Source organism: Tachypleus tridentatus, chromosome 1, assembly GCF_004210375.1.
Source record: "Tachypleus tridentatus isolate NWPU-2018 chromosome 1, ASM421037v1, whole genome shotgun sequence".
Lineage (NCBI taxonomy): Eukaryota > Metazoa > Arthropoda > Merostomata > Xiphosura > Limulidae > Tachypleus > Tachypleus tridentatus.
The window spans coordinates 182,120,213-182,147,629 of NC_134825.1; the positions used below are offsets into that span (position 1 = coordinate 182,120,213).

Consider the following 27,417-nt stretch of genomic DNA (forward strand, 5'->3'; position numbering starts at 1 on the left):
TCTAATGTTTGCTGTCAGTACAGTTCTTCATCCTTGTATTTAACACACAAAAACACAATCATCAGTCAGCAAGTGCAGTAGAAAATTATTCATCACGTAAAGAAACAATATTTAGTTTCTCAGTTACATCTGGCCACTAACTATTTAAATTACATAATTTCCAGCACTGCTTCTGACCATAATGACTTTCGAAAGGTCCACCTTTTGACAGTTCTCGGGTTCTAAAGTTTTTGTTTCATTGACTCAAATAGGTAATTTTCTAGTCCTTGACTTATTTAGTCACATCATAAAAATTATTTTTAAATTATGATCTATTTTAAAAATAAATAACTGCAACACGGTATACATGAATTTATACAAGTTTAAAGGGATTACTGCGGTTTTCGGGAGACAAGAGAAATGACTGATAATATACTGAAGAGATCACATAAAGAGATTACTTCATTAATCTGAATGATATGGATTAATAAAGATGAGTGAGTACATAAGTTTCGTTACATGTAACTTTTAACATTTCGAAAGTATATACGACCCAATGTTATACCACCACGTGCTACGTCATCAGAAAATGTAAACACATTTTCCATAATTTAAAACCGATCTGCAGGCCTATACTTATGACTGTTGTATATCCGTTTGTCTACAAAGCACAATAGCATTTACAGGGACCCTCTACAATAAACCAATATATTTATAAAGTAAACGACATAGAGGGAAACTGAATTTGTTTCACACTCGCAACATTTGAGACTCATGTGATGTGTTCACATAGTTACACAAAGAAACATATGTTAAACAAAATATTGCTACTTTTTTTCAATCTTTATTTCAGTAATGTGATGACAAAAATACTGTTTGGGAGCCTCTTTCTTACAAACACGACTGTTCCACAGGACAAAGTTAATAATAAGGGTATGTTTCCATTTTACCTCATGAGATGACACCACTAGCTAAAGTAAATATTAACATTTCTCCAAGTTGCTATTCCTTAAAGTATTTTCATATAACACTAACGGCTTTTAAAACCGCCTTTAATTCTTGTGACCAGAGACTGACCACAATATACTGTCAAACGTATCGCTGTAACTCTGGAAAACCAAGTTACACAGTTTTATAACATGATCACATTTCAAGACTAAACCAGCTGTAAGAACAATTGAACAGAAATATGGTATCACACAGTTCAAACTATCGATAAGTATAATTATGATAAAACTTGACCAATCACTGTTAACATTTTCACATTTAAATGAAAGACATAACTTAGACCTTCGTTTCCATACACAGTATACTGACATTTAAATGAAAGACATAACTTAAGACCTTCGTTTCCATACACAGTATACTGACATTTAAATGAAAGACATAACTTAAGACTTTTGTTTCCATACACAGTATAGTGACATACAAGTTTCTGTACAATTTCAAGTTACATTAGCTTACAATAATACTCCAATTAGATCACAGTAAATACCAGAAGACTGAAAAAAATTACAAATTAGGTTTCAGTTATGACCGAAATCAACTATGGTAAATTATTTTATTCTCAGAAATAAATAAAAAAGTACAAAATGAAAAGGAAACACTTTAAACTTTATTTACAGATAATGTTATAATTGAAATTTTTTATTTTCTTAATACAAGTTATTTTTCAGAAACATGGTTTAAAATTACTATATAAAAAAACAACAATTCTATATTAAACCCCTTCATTTACAAACACGTCTCCACGACTCATTTTCAGTTGCTACAAGTAGATGTTTTCAGGTATCTAGGGTGCCTGGAAAAAGTTAAACAAGAAACAAATGATTACATTGTTAAGTATAAAACATGTTTTCTTGATAAAATAAACCTAATGAGAAGACTTAGTCATTTCTGTAACTTACAGATCAGTTATAATTGCTGGTCACGTTAGTTTCTACTTAAGATGTGGTCATCTCTGTAACTTAGAGATCAGTTATTGTTGTTGTTCATGTCAGTTTCTACTTAAGACATGGTTAAGACGTTGAGAGTCTAGACTCTGAAAGTATAAAATAAGAGTATAAACTAATATTGTTGTTCAGAGTCGAGACACTGAAAGTATAAAATAAAAGTATAAACTAATATTGTTGTTGAGAGTCTAGACACTGAAAGTATAAAATAAAAGTATAAACTAATATTGTTGTTCAGAGTCTAGACACTGAAAGTATACAATAAAAGTATAAACTAATATTGTTGTTGAGAGTCTAGACACTGAAAGTATAAAATAAAAGTATAAACTAATATTGTTGTTGAGAGTCTAGACACTGAAAGTATAAAATAAAAGTATAAACTAATATTGTTGTTCAGAGTCTAGACACTGAAAGTATACAATAAAAGTATAAACTAATATTGTTGTTGAGAGTCTAGACACTGAAAGTATAAAATAAAAAAATAAAGTAATATTGTTGTTGAGAGTCTAGACACTGAAAGTATAAAATAAAAGTAGAAACTAGAAGGTTGAAAAAATATTTGTGATTTATATCTATAATTTGCAGTATAAGGAACCACTTCTTTTCTATATGTTTTTCACTCATTACAAAGTTGCATAATGTTGCACACACATGAATAAAACACAATACCCTCAGGGTCCTCTTTCCTCTTGAAGATATGGCAGTCAAACACAGACACAGAAGTGTATGTTTCTGTAAGTGTGTTATTTCTATTTCTAATATAAGAAACCATTTCTTCCGAGTTGTTTTTCGTTAGCTTGCCTCATCAATACGATGTTGCTTTAAATTCTCCAGAATGTTAGCTGTGTATCCATTATAAGTGGCAACCAATATACTTTATTTGGTTCAAAGCCAAACAGACTTTACTCATTTCAGAAATCTCAAACAACAAGTAATTGCTGAGATAATAATAATTACTAGATTACCACAGACAGCATTAACTAGAAGCTGCTACTGCATCCAAGTCATTTTGACAAACAGTAATAGTACTAATTAGTAAATAACGACTGACTGCTTTAGCTAAAGGCTGCTACTGCATACAAGCAATTTTGAGGACAAATAATAACAATAATTATTGGATTTCTACCAAAAGCTTTAGCTAGAGGCTGTTACTGCATACAAGTACTTTTAGAGAACAATAATACTAATAATTAGTGGATTACTATCAACAGCTTTAGCTAGAGGCTGTTACTGCATACAAGTACTTTTAGAGAACAATAATACCAATAATTAGTGGATTACTATCGACAGCTTTAGCTAGAGGCTGTTACTGCATACAAGTTATTTTAGAGAACAATAATACTAATAATTAGTGGATTACTACTGACAACTTTAGCTAGAGGCTGTTACTGCATACAAGTACTTTTAGAGAGCAATAATACTAATAATTAGTGGATTACTATCGACAGCTTTAGCTAGAGGCTGTTACTGCATACAAGTTATTTTAGAGAACAATAATACTAATAATTAGTGGATTACTACCGACAACTTTAGCTAGAGGCTGTTACTGCATACAAGTACTTTTAGAGAGCAATAATACTAATAATTAGTGGATTACTATCGACAGCTTTAGCTAGAGACTGTTACTGCATACAAGTACTTTTAGAGAGCAATAATACTAATAATTAGTGGATTACTATCGACAGCTTTAGCTAGAGGCTGTTACTGCATACAAGTTATTTTAGAGAGCAATAATACTAATAATTAGTGGATTACTACCGACAACTTTAGCTAGAGGCTGTTACTGCATACAAGTACTTTTAGAGAATAATAATACTAATAATTAGTGGATTACTATCGACAGCTTTAGCTAGAGGCTGTTACTGCATACAAGTACTTTTAGAGAACAATAATACTAATAATTAGTGGATTACTACCGACAACTTTAGCTAGAGGCTGTTACTGCATACAAGTACTTTTAGAGAGCAATAATACTAATAATTAGTGGATTACTATCGACAGCTTTAGCTAGAGGCTGTTACTGCGTACAAGTTATTTTAGAGAACAATAATACTAATAATTAGTGGATTACTACCGACAACTTTAGCTAGAGGCTGTTACTGCATACAAGTTATTTTAGAGAACAATAATACTAATAATTAGTGGATTACTACCGACAACTTTAGCTAGAGGCTGTTACTGCATACAAGTACTTTTAGAGAGCAATAATACTAATAATTAGTGGATTACTATCGACAGCTTTAGCTAGAGGCTGTTACTGCATACAAGTTATTTTAGAGAACAATAATACTAATAATTAGTGGATTACTACCGACAACTTTAGCTAGAGGCTGTTACTGCATACAAGTACTTTTAGAAAGCAATAATACTAATAATTAGTGGATTACTATCGACAGCTTTAGCTAGAGGCTGTTACTGCATACAAGTTATTTTAGAGAACAATAATACTAATAATTAGTGGATTACTACCGACAACTTTAGCTAGAGGCTGTTACTGCATACAAGTACTTTTAGAGAACAATAATACTAATAATTAGTGGATTACTATCGATAGCTTTAGCTAGAGGCTGTTACTGCATACAAGTACTTTTAGAGAACAATAATACTAATAATTAGTGGATTACTAACGATAGCTTTAGCTAGAGGCTGTTACTGCATACAAGTTATTTTAGAGAACAATAATACTAATAATTAGTGGATTACTATCGCCAATTTTAGCTAGAGTCTGCTACTGCATACAAGTACTTTTAGAGAACAATAATACTAATAATTAGTGGATTACTACCGACAACTTTAGCTAGAGGCTGTTACTGCATAGAAGTAATTTTGAAGAAAAATAATAATATTTAGTGGATTACTACCGACTGTTGTAGCTAAGTTCTGCTTGAAAATATATATACATACATGCCTTTTTGGTTTTAGTTTTTACATATATGAGACAATACTTCTGTTTATACTGAAACAGCCTATTTTGTACATTAAAAGAAAGACACCTAAAATTACATTCATTTTAACAATGATAACCAAGAACATTACACCAATGGTATCAATGGTTTTATAAATACAGATCTGACCATCATGTTTATTATCATTATAATTAGAGTGATAAATACCCTGGACCAACAGGTTTTGAATATTTAGTTAAAAGTTTCAAAACAAGTTATTTAATGACTATTCTAATCTTTTAGAGGACATGTTGATCTGGTAAAATCATTTTAACTCATTGTCAGTATAAACATCAGTGTTCTTACACAAACCACATACAAGTTTCAGTAATCTAAATCCTACATTGACAAAACCTGAAAAGTAAAAAGCAAGTAAGAGATATCCATGTTCTAATCAGTATAGCTTCTAGAAATATATATAGTTTTTAGACAACTAATCAGTACAGCTTCTATAGATATATATATAGAGATTTCAGACAACTAATCAGTATAGGTTCTACACATATATATAGTTTTCAGACAACTAATCAGTATAGGTTCTATAAACATATATATAGTTTTCAGACAACTAATCAGTATAGGTTCTATAAACATATATATAGTTTTCAGACAACTAATCAGTATAGGTTCTATAAACATATATATAGTTTTCAGACAACTAATCAGTATAGGTTCTATAAACATATATATAGTTTTCAGACAACTAATCAGTACAGCTTCTATAAACATATATATAGTTTTCAGACAACTAATCAGTACAGCTTCTATAAACATATATATAGTTTTCAGACAACTAATCAGTACAGCTTCTATAAACATATATATATATATAGTTTTCAGACAACTAATCAGTACAGCTTCCATATATATATATATATATATATATATATATAGTTTTCAGACAACTAATCAGTATAGGTTCTATAAACATATATATAGTTTTCAGACAACTAATCAGTATAGGTTCTATAAACATATATATAGTTTTCAGACAACTAATCAGTATAGGTTCTATAAACATATATATAGTTTTCAGACAACTAATCAGTATAGGTTCTATAAACATATATATAGTTTTCAGACAACTAATCAGTATAGGTTCTATAAACATATATATATATATATATATATATATAGTTTTCAGACAACTAATCAATATAGCTTCCATAAATATATATATAGGTTTCAGACAACTAATCAGTATAGGTTCTATAAATACATATATAGATTTCAGACAACTATTTTGTATCAATTCACTGTGAACCCTAAGTATATATAATGATGAAACAAGTTTATTTCTAACATCATTGCAATTACTGGTTGGTTCTTTCAAGACTTTATATTTCTTTTATAAAAATATGTGTTTGAAACAGCAAATGTATTACAAAGTGACACACCAAAGTGACTGAAACTAAAAGAACCATAAACATGAGGTTATCATAAGTGTTCCAAAAACAGTGATAACAAGAAGGGCAGATGAAACGAGACATTCCAGTGTTTTAATGTAAGAAAAGCATGTTTAATTAACTACACTTGTTCCCCATAGCTTGATGTCGATACTGGTATCATCCATTCTATGACTGACGATATGGTGAGTTATTTCACATTTCCCTCATTCTCTCTTAATTACTGATAAACTATATTAAAATCTTGAACGTGCCCACAATATTTCTCTGACATAGTCCTAATTAACACGTTAAGTATCTTCAAGTTTTATATATGTAAAGAGCTTTACCTTACATGTTATCAACTGCTTCTTACCTTCCAGAAAAAACAAGGAATCAACTAGTTCAATACATGAGTCTGCAAATAAAAAACAAGTCATAACAAACTTTCAGTAGTATCTAACTATATATATAAACAATAAAAAACAAGTCATAAAGAACTTTCAGTAATATCTAACTATATATATAAACAATAAAAAACAAGTCATAACAAACTTTCAGTAGTATCTAACTATATATATAAACAATAAAAAACAAGTCATAACAAACTTTCAGTAATATCTAACTATATATATATAAACAATAAAAAACAAGTCATAACAAACTTTCAGTAGTATCTAACTATATATATATAAACAATAAAAACAAGTCATAAAGAACTTTCAGTAATATCTAACTATATATATATATATATATATATAAACAATAAAAAACAAGTCATAAAGAACTTTCAGTAATATTTAACTATATATATAAACAATAAAAAACAAGTCAAAGAACTTTCAGTAGTATCTAACTATATATATATAAACAATAAAAAACAAGTCATAACAAACTTTCAGTAGTATCTAACTATATATATAAACAATAAAAACAAGTCATAAAGAACTTTCAGTAATATCTAACTATATATATATATAAACAATAAAAAACAAGTCATAAAGAACTTTCAGTAATATCTAACTATATATATAAACAATAAAAAACAAGTCATAAAGAACTTTCAGTAATATCTAACTATATATATAAACAATAAAAAACAAGTCAAAGAACTTTCAGTAGTATCTAACTATATATATATATATATATATATATAATAAAAAACAAGTCATTAAGAACTCAGTAGTATCTAACTATATATATAAACAATAAAAAACAAGTCATAAGGAACTTTCAGTAGTATCTAACTACATATATATGTATAAACAATAAAAAACAAGTCAAAGAACTTTCAGTTGTATCTAACTATATATATATAAACAATAAAAAACAAGTCATAAGGAACTTTCAGTAGTATCTAACTATATATATATAAACAATAAAAAACAAGTCATAAAGAACTTTCAGTAGTATCTAACTATATATATAAACAATAAAAAACAAGTCATAACAAACTTTCAGTAGTATCTAACTATATATATATATAAACAATAAAAGACAAGTCAAAGAACTTTCAGTAGTATCTAACTATATATATATGTATAAACAATAAAAAACAAGTCAAAGAATTTTCAGTAGTATCTAACTATATATATATATATATAAACAATAAAAAACAAGTCATAAGGAACTTTCAGTAGTATCTAACTATATATATATATAAACAATAAAAAACAAGTCATAAGGAACTTTCAGTAATATCTAACTATATATATAAACAATAAAAAACAAGTCATAACAAACTTTCAGTAGTATCTAACTATATATATAAACAATAAAAAACAAGTCATAACAAACTTTCAGTAATATCTAACTATATATATATAAACAATAAAAAACAAGTCATAACAAACTTTCAGTAGTATCTAACTATATATATATAAACAATAAAAGACAAGTCATAAAGAACTTTCAGTAGTATCTAACTATATATATAAACAATAAAAACAAGTCATAAAGAACTTTCAGTAATATCTAACTATATATATATATATATATATAAACAATAAAAAACAAGTCATAAAGAACTTTCAGTAATATTTAACTATATATATAAACAATAAAAAACAAGTCAAAGAACTTTCAGTAGTATCTAACTATATATATATAAACAATAAAAAACAAGTCATAACAAACTTTCAGTAGTATCTAACTATATATATAAACAATAAAAAACAAGTCATAAAGAACTTTCAGTAATATCTAACTATATATATATATAAACAATAAAAAACAAGTCATAAAGAACTTTCAGTAATATCTAACTATATATATAAACAATAAAAAACAAGTCAAAGAACTTTCAGTAGTATCTAACTATATATATAATAAAAAACAAGTCATTAAGAACTCAGTAGTATCTAACTATATATATAAACAATAAAAAACAAGTCATAAGGAACTTTCAGTAGTATCTAACTACATATATATGTATAAACAATAAAAAACAAGTCAAAGAACTTTCAGTTGTATCTAACTATATATATATAAACAATAAAAAACAAGTCATAAGGAACTTTCAGTAGTATCTAACTATATATATATAAACAATAAAAAACAAGTCATAAAGAACTTTCAGTAGTATCTAACTATATATATAAACAATAAAAAACAAGTCATAACAAACTTTCAGTAGTATCTAACTATATATATATATAAACAATAAAAGACAAGTCAAAGAACTTTCAGTAGTATCTAACTATATATATATGTATAAACAATAAAAAACAAGTCATAAGGAACTTTCATAACTACATATATATATAAACAATAAAAAACAAGTCAAAGAATTTTCAGTAGTATCTAACTATATATATATATATATAAACAATAAAAAACAAGTCATAAGGAACTTTCAGTAGTATCTAACTATATATATATATAAACAATAAAAAACAAGTCATAAGGAACTTTCAGTAGTATCTAACTATATATATATAAACAATAAAAAACAAGTCATAAGGAACTTTCAGTAGTATCTAACTATATATATATAAACAATAAAAAACAAGTCATAAGGAACTTTCAGTAGTATCTAACTATATATATATATATATATATATATATAAACATATATACATTTCAGGTGTTAATTTTTTTCAGTAGTTATTTTAATATACAACATTATAATTTTGTGTTTGATGTTGAGAGGCTTTACTTGAAAATACACAACATCACAATCAACATTATAATAATAAATAATAACACATGAATAAACAGTAATAAAAAAACCTTTTTAAATTAAGCAAAAAACACAGGTGGAGATTTTTTCCACTTTCATTTACAGTGATCTGTAACCATTAACTTTCAGCAGAGTTCTTAGATTTGATTACATTTTCAATTCTGGAAACCATAGAATTAAAAATTACAGCCTTTATCACTGTTTTTTATACAATTACAGAATGTAGCAAGTTACAAACAGTATATGTACCTATGTCTTTTTTCTGTAGTGTCTTCTTTTTAGCTTGAGAAGTAAATGAAAATGCTTCCTTGGCTAAAGAGTCAACAAAAAGTTCCTGAAAATAATAAAGATTCTGTTAAAAACTGACAGACACAACACCTAATACAGAGTCATCTAGAGGCCCACTCATGAATGGGTACCACTGCCACGCAGTTTTGACCATGTCTGTCATTATCAATGGACACAGATTATCTTTGGCAGGACAGTTAATAACATGCCAAACACATCCACCAAGTTTCATCAAACCATTAATTTTGACTTAGTGATAGCCCAAAATAGTATGTAAAAATCTGTCTCCCTGTTAACAATTTTTTTTTTATATTTTTGTGACCGTGATCTTTGATCAACCAAAAAAACTATTCACTTCTAAGTTGGGTCATAATCAAATGTATATCAACTTTCATCCAATGTCATTCTGTCATTTTTGAGAAATCTTGCTGACAAATGCATGCACACACACAGGAGCAAAGACACAGCTTCCATCTACCTTCAGTAGCAGAGATAACAAACAGTTCCTGAAAAACAGTAAACATTCAGATACAAACTTATGGAAACACAAACCTAATAATGAGTAAAAGAGTTAAACATTTAACTACCAACTTGACAAAAAAGGGGAAAGTGTGGTGAGTAAAGCTCACTGAAAGAAGGACAGGAACACGTTTTCTAAACAATCCAACCTGTCATATTTATGAAGGGCTCAACAGAAGTAGTATGAACTTATTTGTTCATAATGTTTCAATGTATTATATACACTGCTGGCCAAAATTTTAAGGCCAATGAACACACAGAAAAATTATGCATTTTGCATTGTTAGACTCAACCACTTATTTGAGTAGAGCTTCGAAAGATAAAAATAAGAGAAGGGAAAATAAAAATAAAAACGTTTTTAGCATTTAATAGGGAAAATGAACACTATGAAATTAGCCTAAATACTAGCTGGTCAAAAGTTTAAGACCATACTGAAACGAAGCGTTAATCTGTAAACACGATGAAATTTAGTCATTTGTGTTGAGCATTAGTATTGCCAACATCTCCTGTGTTACATTGGGTAAAAATATGACAAAGGCTAAAAAGTTGAAAAAGTTTGAACGTGGCAGAATTGTCGAGCTGCAAAAGCAAGGTCTCTCTCAACGTGCCATTGCTGGAGAGATTGGGCGTAGTAAGACTGCTGTTGCAAATTTCTTAAAAGACCCTGAGGGATACGGAATGAGAATTTCAAGTGGTTGGCCCAAGAAAATTTTGCCAGTGTTGAGCAGGAAGATTTGACAGGTTGTCTGGCAAGACACCAGCCAATTGTTGAACCAGATTAAGGCCCTTACAGATGCAGAATGCAGCTCAAGAACAATAAGATGGCATCTACGAAATGCTTTAAAAACCACAAGTCTTTTCAAAGACAACTCCTCCTTCCACACCACAAAACAGCTCAGTCAAACTTTGCTGAGAAGCACTAAACATGGGGAGTAGAAAAGTGGACGAAGGCTTTGTTCTTTGATGAGAAAAAAGTTAACCTAGTTGGTCCAGATGGCTTCCTACGTTACTGGCACGATAAGGATGCCCCACCATAGACATTTTATACACGACACAGTGGAGGAAGTTCCATCATGATCTGGGGTGCTTTCTCCTTCCATGGAACAATGGAGTTTCAGATTATATAGGGGTGTTAAACAGCAGCTGGCTACACTGGCATGTTCGAGAGAGCATCCTTATTGACTGAAGGCCCTCACTTGCTGACTGGATCTTTCAGCAGGACAGACAACTCTGCAATCCACAATGCCTGCAGGACCAAGGACTTTTTCATGGCAAATAAAGTGATTCTTTTGGACCATCCAGCATGTTTGCCCGAACTGAACCCCACTGAAAATGTGGATGGCAAGGGAAGTCTATAGAAATGGATGTCAATTCCAAACAGTGCATGATCATCGTGAAGCGATCTTCACCACTTAAAATAACATTCCGGCCAGCCATCTGCAAATGCTTATATCAACCATACCAAAGCGAATGTTTGAAGTTATTCGCAATGATGGCTGTGCAAGTCACTACTGAGACCTCTTTCTTGGGCATTTCCTACCCTGTTTAGGACTTCTTTTTGGTATGGTCTTAAACTTTTGACCAGCTAATATTTAGTCTAATTTCATAGTGTTCACATTTTCCCTATTAAATTCTAAAAAAGTTTTTTATTTTTATTTTCCCTTTTCTTATTTTCATCTTTCGAAGCTCTACTCAAATAAGTAGTTGAGTCTAACAATGAAAATTGCATTTTTTTCTTTACTTTCATTGGCCTTAAGATTTTGGTCAGCAGTGTATAACAGTAGTTGTTTGTGTGTATGTTTCAATATATTTATATTATAGTAGTTGTGTGTATGTTTCAATGTATTTGTACACTAGTAGTTTTTTGTGTACGTTTCCATGTATTTATAAATATAATGGTACTTTTCTGTGTACATTTCAATGTACTTACATATATAATGGTACTTGTTTGTGTACACGTTTCCATGTATTTATATATGTATTGGTACTTGTTTGTGTACACCTTTACATGTACTTATATATCTAATGGTAGTTGTTTGTGCATGTTTCTATGTATTTATATATATAATGATACTTGTTTGTGAATATGTTTTCATGTATTTATATATATAATGATACTTGTTTGTGAATATGTTTTCATGCATTTATATATATAATGATACTTGTTTGTGTGTATGTTTTCACGTATTTGTATATATAATTGTACTTGTTTCTGTATATATTTTTCTCGTATTTATATATATATAATGGTACTTGTTTGTGTACATTTCCATGTATTTATACATAAAATGATAGTTATTTGTGTATATGTTTGTTAGTAAGAATGTACCTGGAAAATAGACTAATCACATTTGGTTTTACCTCAAATGGAACTTTGCATTTCACTACTGAATCAAGAATGATTTTTTAAAATATACACCATATGGGAATAACTTGACATAACACTTAGTGACAAGGTTTAGGCCTAACACACATCTGATAAACAGTTTAAATCACATCAGACATTACTGGTTAAAACCAGTTAACACTCCTATGAAAAGTGGGGCCTGATAGGCCCCAGAGCAACTTGAAAGGTTATTAATATTAGGCTTATAATTTTGTATTTAAATGAAATTGCCATTTAAATCCATTAATGAATGGATTAACGAGATTCCCACTGTCCGTATCTACTATCTAGCGAAACCACAGCCAGGGGAACGGGCTTGGAGAAATCAGGACTAGAAGCGTCTTTTCGTAGGAGTGTTAAGAATGAAGGTTCCACCTGAAAACTGGTTGTGAATGTATTTAGTATAGGTTAGTAAATAGACTGTATGCACATATAAATATGAAAAAATAAATATATTGGCATAGCTGTGTTTTTAAAGTTCATCACTCTTAACAATGTACTGTGTATGTCTAACTCTTTCAACTTATCATTCATATTAACCAACTAAATGAATGTTACCTAATTATTAACAGATTTAAACACACAAATCAGGTACTTTGTGGAGTACAATATGAGCACACTTAAGATCATAAGGTCACTATCTACAGACTGGGATTCAAACTGACAAACATGAGACCAATGCCAACATTCTCAAGATAATCCTCACAAACAATTCACAAGTGTATAAGAAATATATGTGAACAAGTCACTAGATACAAAAACTACATCTTCTCTCCATATGGTTTAATTTACAGAGTGAGCTGTCACAAGCAACATACTGTTCAAATCACACCTTCCGGGGTGAGCTGTCACAAGCAACATACTGTTCAAATCACACCTTTCGGGGCGAGCTGTCACAAGCAACATACTGTTCAAATCACACCTTTCGGGGCGAGCTGTCACAAGCAACATACTGTTCAAATCACACCTTCCGGGGCGAAGCTGTCACAAGCAACATACTGTTCAAATCACACCTTTCAGGGCGAGCTGTCACAAGCAACATACTGTTCAAATCACACCTTTCGGGGCGAGCTGTCACAAGCAACATACTGTTCAAATCACACCTTTCGGGGCGAGCTGTCACAAGCAACATACTGTTCAAATCACACCTTCGGGCGAAGCTGTCACAAGCAACATACTGTTCAAATCACACCTTCGGGTGAGCTGTCACAAGCAACATACTGTTCAAATCACACCTTCGGGTGAGCTGTCACAAGCAACATACTGTTCAAATCACACCTTCGGGTGAGCTGTCACAAGCAACATACTGTTCCAATCACACCTTCGGGTGAGCTGTCACAAGCAACATACTGTTCAAATCACACCTTCCGGGGTGAGCTGTCACAAGCAACATACTGTTCAAATCACACCTTTCGGGGTGAGCTGTCACAAGCAACATACTGTTCAAATCACACCTTTCGGGGTGAGCTGTCACAAGCAACATACTGTTGAAATCACACCTTCCGGGGTGAGCTGTCACAAGCAACATACTGTTCAAATCACACCTTCCGGGGTGAGCTGTCACAAGCAGCATACTGTTCAAATCACACCTTTCGGGTGAGCTGTCACAAGCAACATACTGTTCAAATCACACCTTCGGGTGAGCTGTCACAAGCAACATACTGTTCAAATCACACCTTCGGGTGAGCTGTCACAAGCAACATACTGTTCAAATCACACCTTCCGGGGTGAGCTGCCACAAGCAACATACTGTTCAAATCAGACCTTCCGGGGTGAGCTATCACAAGCAACATACTGTTCAAATCACACCTTCGGGTGAGCTGTCACAAGCAGCATACTGTTCAAATCACACCTTCGGGTGAGCTGTCACAAGCAACATACTGTTCAAATCACACCTTCGGGTGAGCTGTCACAAGCAACATACTGTTCAAATCACACCTTCGGGTGAGTTGTCACAAGCAACATACTGTGCAAATCACACCTTCCGGGGTGAGCTGTCACAAGCAGCATACTGTTCAAATCACACCTTTCAGGGGTGAGCTGTCACAAGCAGCATACTGTTCAAATCACACCTTTCAAGGTGAGCTGTCACAAGCAACATACTGTTCAAATCACACCTTCCGGGGTGAGCTGTCACAAGCAACATACTGTTCAAATCACACCTTCCGGGGTGAGCTGTCACAAGCAACATACTGTTCAAATCACACCTTCGGGTGAGCTGTCACAAGCAACATACTGTTCAAATCACACCTTCGGGTGAGCTGTCACAAGCAACATACTGTTGAAATCACACCTTCGGGTGAGCTGTCACAAGCAACATACTGTTCAAATCACACCTTCGGGTGAGCTGTCACAAGCAACATACTGTTCAAATCACACCTTCGGGTGAGCTGTCACAAGCAACATACTGTTCAAATCACACCTTCGGGTGAGCTGTCACAAGCAACATACTGTTCAAATCACACCTTCCGGGGTGAGCTGCCACAAGCAACATACTGTTCAAATCAGACCTTTCGGGGTGAGCTATCACAAGCAACATACTGTTCAAATCACACCTTTCGGGGTGAGCTGTCACAAGCAGCATACTGTTCAAATCACACCTTTCGGGGTGAGCTGTCACAAGCAACATACTGTTCAAATCACACCTTTCGGGGTGAGCTGTCACAAGCAACATACTGTTCAAATCACACCTTCCGGGGTGAGCTGTCACAAGCAACATACTGTTCAAATCACACCTTCCGGGGTGAGCTGTCACAAGCAGCATACTGTTCAAATCACACCTTTCAGGGTGAGCTGTCACAAGCAGCATACTGTTCAAATCACACCTTCCGGGGTGAGCTGTCACAAGCAACATACTGTTCAAATCACACCTTTCAGGATGAGCTGTCACAAGCAACATACTGTTCAAATCACACCTTCCGGGGTGAGCTGTCACAAGCAACATACTGTTCAAATCACACCTTTCGGGGTGAGCTGTCACAAGCAGCATACTGTTCAAATCACACCTTTCGGGATGAGCTGTCACAAGCAACATACTGTTCAAATCACACCTTCCGGGGTGAGCTGTCACAAGCAGCATACTGTTCAAATCACACCTTCGGGTGAGCTGTCACAAGCAACATACTGTTCAAATCACACCTTTCGGGGTGAGCTGTCACAAGCAACATACTGTTCAAATCACACCTTCGGGAGAGCTGTCACAAGCAGCATACTGTTCAAATCACACCTTCGGGTGAGCTGTCACAAGCAACATACTGTTCAAATCACACCTTTCGGGGTGAGCTGTCACAAGCAGCATACTGTTCAAATCACACCTTCCGGGGTGAGCTGTCACAAGCAACATACTGTTCAAATCACACCTTTTCCGGGGTGAGCTGTCACAAGCAACATACTGTTCAAATCACACCTTTCAGGATGAGCTGTCACAAGCAACATACTGTTCAAATCACACCTTCCGGGGTGAGCTGTCACAAGGAACATACTGTTCAAATCACACCTTTCGGGGTGAGCTGTCACAAGCAACATACTGTTCAAATCACACCTTTCGGGGTGAGCTGTCACAAGCAACATACTGTTCAAATCACACCTTTCGGGATGAGCTGTCACAAGCAACATACTGTTCAAATCACACCTTCCGGGGTGAGCTGTCACAAGCAACATACTGTTCAAATCACACCTTTCGGGGTGAGCTGTCACAAGCAACATACTGTTCAAATCACACCTTCGGGTGAGCTGTCACAAGCAACATACTGTTCAAATCACACCTTCCGGGGTGAGCTGTCACAAGCAACATACTGTTCAAATCACACCTTTCGGGGTGAGCTGTCACAAGCAGCATACTGTTCAAATCACACCTTCGGGTGAGCTGTCACAGGCAACATACTGTTCAAATCACACCTTCCGGGGTGAGCTGTCACAAGCAACATACTGTTCAAATCACACCTTTCGGGGTGAGCTGTCACAAGCAACATACTGTTCAAATCACACCTTCCGGGGTGAGCTGGCACAAGCAACATACTGTTCAAATCACACCTTTCGGGGTGAGCTGTCACAAGCAACATACTGTTCAAATCACACCTTCCGGGGTGAGCTGTCACAAGCAACATACTGTTCAAATCACACCTTTCGGGGTGAGCTGTCACAAGCAGCATACTGTTCAAATCACACCTTCCGGGGTGAGCTGTCACAGGCAACATACTGTTCAAATCACACCTTCGGGTGAGCTGTCACAGGCAACATACTGTTCAAATCACACCTTTCGGGGTGAGCTGTCACAAGCAACATACTGTTCAAATCACACCTTTCAAGTTGAATGATAAGTATATAGCATGATAAGGAACCAACTACTCTTGCAAGGCTATCCTTGCACATCCATAAGGAACCAACTGGCCCTGCAAGGCTATCCTTGCACATCCATAAGGAACCAACTAGCCCTGCAAGGCTATCCTTGCACATCCATAAGGAACCAACTACTCTTGCAAGGCTATCCTTGCACATCCATAAGGAACCAACTAGCCCTGCAAGGCTATCCTTGCACATCCATAAGGAACCAACTAGCCCTGCAAGGCTATCCTTGCACATCCATAAGGAACCAACTAGCCCTGCAAGGCTATCCTTGCACATCCATAAGGAACCAACTAGCCCTGCAAGGCTATCCTTGCACATCCATAAGGAACCAACTAGCCCTGCAAGGCTATCCTTGCACATCCATAAGGAACCAACTAGCCCTGCAAGGCTATCCTTGCACATCCATAAGGAACCAACTAGCCCTGCAAGGCTATCCTTGCACATCCATAAGGAACCAACTAGCCCTGCAAGGCTATCCTTGCACATCCATAAGGAACCAACTAGCCCTGCAAGGCTATCCTTGCACATCCATAAGGAACCAACTAGTCCTCAAGGCTATCGTTCACACTCTACATTTCACTGAATACCCAATTCAAGTCTGGAAAAGTACTGGCTGCCACTACTGCCAATAACATGCTATCATTAAGTCTTTCTTAACCTGAAGATGACCGAGGAAGGTTGAAACATTGTTCTCTCCATATCAATACAAGTATTAATACCCATACCAGCTGTTCTGGGATACATTTTCACTAAGCCTGTCACCCTGTTATAAAAATAAAACTGTACTGACTGTAACCTAACCTATCTGTTCTTGTCCTCTCATCCTATTATCTTAAGAACACACAGTACAAAGAAATGGGTAGTTTTTATCCTATTGGTTGCTGGATAAAATTGTAGACTTCAGTAAGACTACTTTCTATCGTACAACCTTAAGGTAAGGTATAAGAGATATTAAACTGGCCATGTAAGATAACTTGTCCATTTCTGGACTTCATTTCTTGGCAGACTTCATCTAAATTCTTTCCAGTAAGCCACTGCTTTATCTTAGACATGGAAAACTGTACATATTCTTCAAAAGGAGATCTAACTAGTGGACAATAACTCTTCAACATGTAATAAAATTCTATTAATGTTACTATTAACAGCAGAACACAGCCATAAAGACTTCAGTGACTTCATTCTCAAACCTTCAGTCATGCCAATGAATGAATTCTAAATGTGTGGTTTAAATTATCACCACTCAAGTGTTTGTATTGTCATAAAGAGCCATCTATTAAATATGTGTTTAACTATTCCATGTAATACAAAATCCTTAATACAGCTACAAATATCAACTATTGGTCCATGCAAAATTAAAAAGGTATTTGCTCATCTGGTCTCTGGCTTCTAAAACCCCAGGGAAAACCTTCTCTTGCCCTGTAGAATATGTATTTTAAATCCCCCAGTCTTTCCTCATAAGTGAATACTTCTTACGTCTAGCCCAAGAAATCACTCCAATTAATCACGTGTTTCTTTATAAACCTCTGGAGTTCTTCACTCCATTTATGGTAGGAAGGTATCCTACCATTTATTATTTCTAATGTCCCATGTATTGCAAAAAGGAAATGTTATTTGATATTAATAACAAAACTGTTATCTCACCCTATAATATTCTGTATATCAGCACCTGGTCAGCAAAGTCTAGTCCTATTCTTTAAATACTTTCCCACCACAAAAACTTCATACATATAGTTAATGAGGGCTTCTCTGGTGTGAGAAACTGATTTATTATCTGTAATTAGTGAGGAACTTCTCTGGCGTGAAAAACCTACTGACATCTCTAATTACTGAGAGACTACTCTGGCGTGAAAAACCTACTGACATCTGTAATTAGTGAGATCTGGTGTGAAAAACCTACTGACATCTGTAATTAGTGAGATCTGGTGTGAAAAACCTACTGACATCTGTAATTAGTGAGATCTGGTGTGAAAAACCTACTGACATCTGTAATTAGTGAGATCTGGTGTGAAAAACCTACTGACATCTGTAATTAGTGAGATCTGGTGTGAAAAACCTACTGATATCTGTAATTAGTGAGAGACTTCTCTGATGTGAAAAACCTACTGACATCTGTAATTAGTGAGGGACTTCTCTGATGTGAAAAACCTACTGACATCTGTAATTAGTGAGGGACTTCTCTGATGTGAAAAACCTACTGACATCTGTAATTAGTGAGGGACTTCTCTGATGTGAAAAACCTACTGATTATCTAATTCCTTTTTTCAAGTGGCCAAGGTTAAAATCTATTCAAGATTGATATAAGTATACTAAACTTACATAAACGACAATGGTAAGAAGATAAATAAGAAATACAAGGACTACTTAATTATAATACTATAATTATTAGATACTGTTCTAAAGAATGAGATTATGTCATACTATATAATTAAAGAAAATTAGTAACACATCACACTCAAAAGGGCCAAGTTGTTCATTATGTCCTTATTATAACAAAATGATCAATCGTTCTGTGCTAGGGTCATGTTATCTCGCTTGTTGACTTGCATTCAAATTTTATTGAACTATTTTGTCAATAAATTTGGAATCAAACTGTAGATTATAATTCAAACTTTACAATCATATATGAATTTTCTTAATTTAAAAGTAAATATTAAAAGAACACACCTGAATACATATTTTAGTGAGTCACATGGTATGTTGAATACACCACTGTTTAGAATTAGATGTTTGTGATGTCAAAATACCAAGTGTATAGTTCCATACAAGTTAGGAACTCAAATTACTAATATTAACAAGCTAGAATATAAAAAAACAATCTCATATCTTTTTATTTTACTGAGATATGGATTATATACTGAATCAAACACATTCACTTCTTTCAACTCTTAGAAACAGTCCTCACATACACTTATTTCAATATATGTAGAGAGAACAGAGAATTGTTTTATTTACTTCTTGATTTGTTGCTTTATATTTTAAGAAAAACAAGTTTAGTAATTTATTTCTAAATAGTAATAATTTATATACATATATATATAATGTATAATAATTGAAATGGGAATCTATATTACAAAATACTAGTCTACTACAACACAGCAAAGACTAAAGGTTAGTTTTATATTATTGATATAACACATGTGCATATGACCAAGTCAATGCAACTTATTTAATGTTAGTTAGGCATGATTAGAATGTCAATATAAATGTATAACATTATGAGACTTAAACTACTTAGACTAAACATATGTAGATTTATGTTATAATATGTAGTAATTCTAGCATGAAGAAACCAATGTATATTTTTATAAATGTTACAATGTTGGCCAAGTAACAGGACCACATATTTATATAAAACAACATGAAATATAGTATTAGTGAAAACAAATATTTGAAATGCATTTAGAAGGTTCTAGAAATTACAGAAAAAAATAATATTTGAGATTTTTGTGCAAATAATAGTTTTTTAAATCATAACATGAAATCATTTTGTACTCAGACTAGTAACAAAACAGAATCAATATTTCAAACAAAACATTAGTAAAAGTATTTCAGTAAAAATCTGATTTTTTGTGTACAAAACACTTGTAATCTTTACCAAAAGTGTACCACATTATGTAAAGATACACATGCTGTATCAAATGTTATAGTGTGCATATTTAATGTGTGGAGGAACTCTTGTATACTATACTGATCCCGTCAGGTTAATAAAAAATGTGCAGTCATGTAATACTTAAAATGGATGGGAAATATCACATCACATGATCACTTGGCATGATATTACACTATTTCTCTCATTAATAGATTTTAAGGTCACTCTGTAATAATTATTAATTACAAACATTTTTAATTCTCAATACCATCATAAAAATTATTTCACATTACATTAGCTTAATTTATGGATTTACTATTAGACCTAATCTAAATCTATAACTTTTACCATAGTGTGACAGTTCATATTTAGAAATCAGACTAAACAAGTGAAAGTTATAATTTTCCTTCATTGAAAATGTATTTCAGATAGGTACTTACCTTCTCTCACAAGATTAGCAAGAATCACACATTGAAAAAGAGGAGAGACCAATGTGAGGAAACAACAGAAGTATCTATCAAAAGCATCCAAAGGATAACTCTGGAAATGAGAGAATCGGATCTGAAGATCAGAAGTTGGGAACTTCTGAGTGAGGTATACTCTTTACCCAACTGTGGAATGTTTGAGATACAAGATCAGACAATGAAAGAAGCACATCCAAGTGGAAGAGAAAGTGATCCTAACCATAGAAATGTACTGTAACTCAATACCAGATAAAAATATATAAACAAACAATATGCTCCTGTGTATAGAATGAAAAGAGAGCAGCAGACCACACTTGATAAGTCAGCTGCATCCAAAACCTACCTGTGAGGGTACCATAACTAACACACAGTTTTTACCTGAAACCCAAGAACTGGGGGATTAAGACTCACTTCAGTTTATGGGTGTAATACTAGGATTAGCTTTGAGCTATTGTTCTGAGAATTTGACATTGGGTTGTCAAAAGGCTGTCTATTGCATGCAGTCAATTCCCCTAAATGTGAAACTGGCCAGTACCATCCAAATGTTAATAACACTCCTGTAAAAAGAAAGAACAAAGGAGAGCCAATAACAGAACTGGAACAATCCCACGTACCACCATTGTAACCCTTGAAACCAACAACACAGACGAAGGAAATCAAGGGAAGAAGATAGACAACCTGAAGACTAATGTTGATTGTTTCACTCTAAATCCAAAACCTGCCCACGAGATACCAACATCCATGTGAAGGCAGAAGAAAGAATCCCAACTGAGGGGTGAACTGCATGTTTGATGTTTCGCTCTGTTGTAATTGGTTATCACAAATAAGCCACAGAAAACCACCTGTAACAGAATGGCTATAATGGTTAATGTGGTACTCATTCAGAAAGATGCCTTCAAGGTCCTTCAAGGGAAGAAGATAGACAACCTGAAGACTAATGTTGATTGTTTCACTCTAAATCCAAAACCTGCCCACGAGATACCAACATCCATGTGAAGGCAGAAGAAAGAATCCCAACTGAGGGGTGAACTGCATGTTTGATGTTTCTCTCTGTTGTAATTGGTTATCACAAATAAGCCACAGAAAACCACCTGTAACAGAATGGCTATAATGGTTAATGTGGTACTCATTCAGAAAGATGCCTTCAAGGTCCACCATTCAAGTAAGACAGAACTGGAAAGTGGTAAGGAGGGTCTAGAAGAACATTATCACCTGAAGCAGTAACCATGAAACTATATTTTGAAAAGCAGACCAAACAGAATTATTCATGCCAGATATGGGCAGCAATCCTCTTTTGCTTCACCCATGCAGTCGATGGGTCATATGGGGCAAGCATATGGAGCAAAAACATCACAAAGTTATTCAAGTGATCTCGTGGAACACCCAATCTGAATGGTGTGTGTGCAAAGCCATGGAAAATAAAGCATGGATCATGTGTATACAGCACAGATTTCATGTTAAAAAATACCTGGTTAGGCACCAATTGTGACAAAGCAGGATTCACATAATGATGAATAAAGAGAAGGCTCCTGAAAAGAAAGTATGAACAGAAACTAACCAGTAAGAATTGCACTGAAGTCTGAAGAATAGCCACAGGTGGAATACAAAACCCCAGTTGAGAAGAAACTGTGATATAATATAGATAATGGGAGACAAATATACTGGTTATGGTCCACATGCCAGAGTGTAAAATTTCCTCTAATGAATGACAAAGACAAGAAGCAAGGTAAAAAGTAAGGTGCTGAATCTAATGAGAGAACACCTGGAATAAATTCCAGGAGGAAGAAATCATGAAGGACAGTCAATTTGAACCAAAAAATGAACTCAGTTTGTGTGGGTAGAAAATGAAAGGTCACAATGGGAGGAGAACTGAAAGAGGATAAAGAGTTGGAAATGTGTACCTCAGAAGGAACAAATACAGGAACTATAACAATGAAGATCCCAGAGCACAGAAACCTATCCAGATCTAGTCAGTGATAAGATGGGAAATGAAATAGGAGAAATGAAGGAACTAAGATTGAGCTGTTCAATAGTGAGTAAATCAGAATGTAGAAACCGAGATTGAGCTGTTCAATTGTAAGTAAATCAGAATGTAGAAACCGAGATTGAGCTGTTCAATTGTAAGAAAATCAGAATGTAGAAACCGAGATTGAGCTGTTCAATAGTGAGTAAATCAGAATGTAGAAACCGAGACTGAGCTGTTCAATAGTGAGTAAATCAGAATGTAGAAACCAAGATTGAGCTGTTAAATAGTGAGTAAATCAGAATGTAGAAACCGAGATTGAGCTGTTCAATTGTAAGTAAATCAGAATGTAGAAACCGAGATTGAGCTGTTCAATTGTAAGTAAATCAGAATGTAGAAACCGAGATTGAGCTGTTCAATTGTGAGTAAATCAGAATGTAGAAACCGAGATTGAGCTGTTCAATAGTGAGTAAATCAGAATGTAGAAACCGAGATTGAGCTGTTCAATAGTGAGTAAATCAGAATGTAGAAACCGAGATTGAGCTGTTCAATTGTAAGTAAATCAGAATGTAGAAACCGAGATTGAGCTGTTCAATAGTGAGTAAATCAGAATGTAGAAACCGAGATTGAGCTGTTCAATAGTGAGTAAATCAGAATGTAGAAACCGAGATTGAGCTGTTCAATAGTGAGTAAATCAGAATGTAGAAACCAAGATTGAGCTGATTAATAGTGAGTGAATCAGAATGTAGAAACCGAGATTGAGCTGTTCAATAGTGAGTAAATCAGAATGTAGAAACCAAGATTGAGCTGTTCAATAGTGAGTAAATCAGAATGTAGAAACCAAGATTGAGCTGTACAATTGTAAGTAAATCAGAATGTAGAAACCGAGATTGAGCTGAACAATAGTGAGTAAATCAGAATGTAGAAGCCGAGATTGAGCTGATCAATAGTGACTAAATCAGAACGTAGAAACCAAGATTGAGCTGATCAATAGTGAGTAAATCAGAACGTAGAAACCAAGATTGAGCTGATCAATAGTGAGTAAATCAGAACGTAGAAACCGAGATTGAGCTGATCAATAGTGAGTAAATCAGAATGTAGAAACCAAGATTGAGCTGGTCAATAGTGAGCAAATCAGAATAAACTGACAATAAGTTGATTAAATAAATCAGTCAATGAAGGAACTGGATACTTGTGTAACCACTACTGGCTGAAGACATTGACTACCAGACCTTAGGATGAGGTACAGGTGACCAAAAGCAAGGTTGGTTGGTTTGGTGTTTTATGGCACAGAGCAACTAGGCTATCTGTGCCCCGAAAGCAAGGTAACAGAGTTGAAGGCTGTAACATCTACCTTGTTGGATATACTTGTTTGAGGCATGAAAATGATCAATGACCAGAGTGAAAACAACTGGCACATGAAACACAATAAGATGAATGCTATGTGCAAAGAACCAGTATATAAAAGCCAATGTCCAAAAAACAGAAACATCTGGAGGTGTTTCTCAGTGGTTGATATGTGCTCCTACCACAGAATTGTCTGAATAAACCATTACCAGACAATGTCAGGCAGGAAGAAGAAAACGATGCAATGCTTGACGTGTGGTGAGAAATTGAAGAATACTGACATGCAAGTAGCTTTTGTACCCCATAAAGAGATGCATCCATAAAAAGATAGAGATCCAGATGCCAAGGAGAAATCATTCCAAAGTATGGGGTTTGTCCAACAACCAAAACTGATCATTTCACAGGGAAAATGAAAAGGAAATGGGAGAAGAAAGGGGATCCCGAATAAGGTGACATGCCCACTGAAGATATCAGTGATGTCATGTGTGTCTATATTCCCAAAAGCAATAGAACATAATGAACAGCAAGTGACTGAGACAAGAGGGTGCAGCAAACTGACAGATCTACTGAATGAATTTGTAAAGATTAAAGCCAGGCCCAACTGATACGAGTGTTGAGAAACACCACCAAATGAACGAGATATTGAGTGGGTCAGAGGAACAATTTCTAACTAGTCCACCACTGAAAGGAACTGCCAAGTAATAGTGGTTAATATCTGTTAAGAAGAAGCCAATCATTCATGTTATAAAGAAATTGCAGCCTCATAGAACAGAAATGTCAAGCGAAAGCTCAGACTGCTTGATAACATAAGTAAGGTGCTGAGACGAGTCTGAAAGTAATAAACCACCCAAAGGGCACTATCAGTATATATAGGTAAATGTTGGAGACACCCATAACTCTGGTACTGCTTGATAACATAAGGTGCTAAGACGAGTCTAAAATTAATAAACCTCCCCAAGGGCACTATCAGTATATGTAGGTAAATGTTGGAGACATCCACAACTCTGGTGTAAGTGCCCATTTCACGGTAAGAAACAGTTCTATGGTGAACTGTAGTAGGGTAACAAATTAGCTTAGATGAGATAAATGGATTTCTGGCTGCCAAATCCCTGGGTTTTTTAAGGGATAACAAAAATGCAGAAATAAAAATCCCGGGAAAAATAATGTACTGTAGCTTGGTCATTATTACTACTACTAAGTACATATGTTTTGTTCTGATCTATGTAGTACTAGTAGTTTACTTTGATTAAAGTTAATATTATTAAAAGACAGATCAACTGTTGAGTGTACTACTGTAAATTATCTTATTTAATAACATACTGCTAGTCCTAAGTAACTATAATATAATATTGTCATCTTATATTCACCTTTTGTCCTAATAGTCATAGTTGGTGGAGGTCAGTCTGAAATACGTTTTAAAACTTTTTTAGACAAAAATGTCTTTTCTGTTGTAAATACGGTAAAAAGTACGGTTCTCAATACCAATTACTTTTGTAGAATTGTACATATGATCGGCCTAACTGAAAGACTGAATAATAATATATTTTCAATTGCGGCAGTAGTATGCAATTAACATCCGGTAGGCCTAAACTCGACCAAAAGGGCAGTTGTAGCCATAAAGTGGCTAAAACTGAAAGTAATTGCAACACAATACTGAGAATCCACAAGTACAAGAAAAAAGGTGCTTCTGTTTGTCCGAACATGTTTTAAATGCTACCCAACTTTTACCAACACAGCCTATTACTGCTTGTAACACTAATTAAACCAAATATACTTATGTAATTATTATTTACCGTGGCTCTGGCAATGAGAAAACTGCTTCCTGGCTTGCTAATGTAACATCTGGATCAAGTTTCATTAAATGCTTAACTCTTGTGAGCGGTATCCGAACTAATTTTTCCGTTTTGGTGTTGTTAGATGATTTTTTCTTCTGCCTTTTCTATATTTTCATCTGCATCAATATTGACAATTTCTGTTTCAGGTGAAGAACTGTCAGACTCTCGATCCATTACTTCAATATCATTTGCCGCCATTTTACTATATCGCCCTCTGGACGGCTGATATGGGCATTAATACTTTTAAAGCAGAGTACAACCTGAAGATGACCTTAAGAAAGTTGAAATGTTGTTCTCTGCTTTATTAGTAAAAGTGTTGATACCCAGACCAACCTTCCTGAGATATGTATTGCCTTATTTCCTTCATTATTATTATACGTAATAAAAAACCTTACAAACACTCATAATATAATGAAAAAGTAAATGTTTCACTCTGTTTTAGAAGTTTAGAACTGTATCATAATTAATTCTCCATCTTTATACTTTTAGTAAACACAACATATTCGATTTTGTCCACCAGTAAAGGTAAAATATTGAAATAGTTACTTAACATGTACCTAAGACACTCATAAATAACACAATTTTAGAAGAATTGGCCACTTTTCCTTTCTTAGTTTCCTTCAAGCTGGGGCACACGTCCTCCGTCTGGTGGTGTGTAAGTATTGAATATAGGGCCTTGAACTAATAAAGCAAAACCAGAATTTGTATTTATATGCATAATTAATTTCATATCTCATTTACCTTACAACTACTTTATTTCACTACATGTTACCCACATAATAGAAATAGTCTTACAATTATTTTACTATCTATACTAATCCCTATTTACAGCCGTGTGTGCGTTATAATGTTTCAGTTAATTACCACTATTCGCTGGTATAAAAGTAGATCAACAGTTGGCGGTGGGTAATAATGACTAGCTGCATTTTCTCTAGCCTTTAACTGCTAAATGAAGAAAGTTTAGTTTTGCGCAAATTCATAACAAACACATTCTACATATATATAACACATTCTATACAGTCTCAGTGTTTGTTGATAGTAAGAATGATATTTGATTGATCACATTAGAAGTTCTTCCTATTTCCTGTGGCAAAATGAAGAGATTTCTTGGTTACCCTGCTGTTGAACCAATGTAAAACTGACCACATGAAAATGAAGGGGTTTTCAGATGTAGTCTTGCTACTTTAAATGATTGACTTTGTGGTTTGGTTGCTATCTTTTCTCTAATCTTTGACAT

At 33.9% G+C, this 27,417-nt stretch overlaps 1 protein-coding gene across 1 annotated transcript; it reads right to left on the bottom strand.

Annotated features, from left to right (window-relative positions):
• Window positions 1–1,520: 1,520 nt before the first annotated feature.
• On the bottom strand, window positions 1,521–27,417 carry LOC143233821 (DNA polymerase epsilon subunit 4-like). Its single transcript, XM_076470539.1, is given in 6 exon segments — window positions 1,521–1,780; window positions 6,612–6,679; window positions 9,692–9,776; window positions 26,139–26,161; window positions 26,164–26,279; window positions 27,296–27,417. Coding segments are annotated over 6 exon segments (423 nt in total). The 3' UTR covers window positions 1,521–1,771.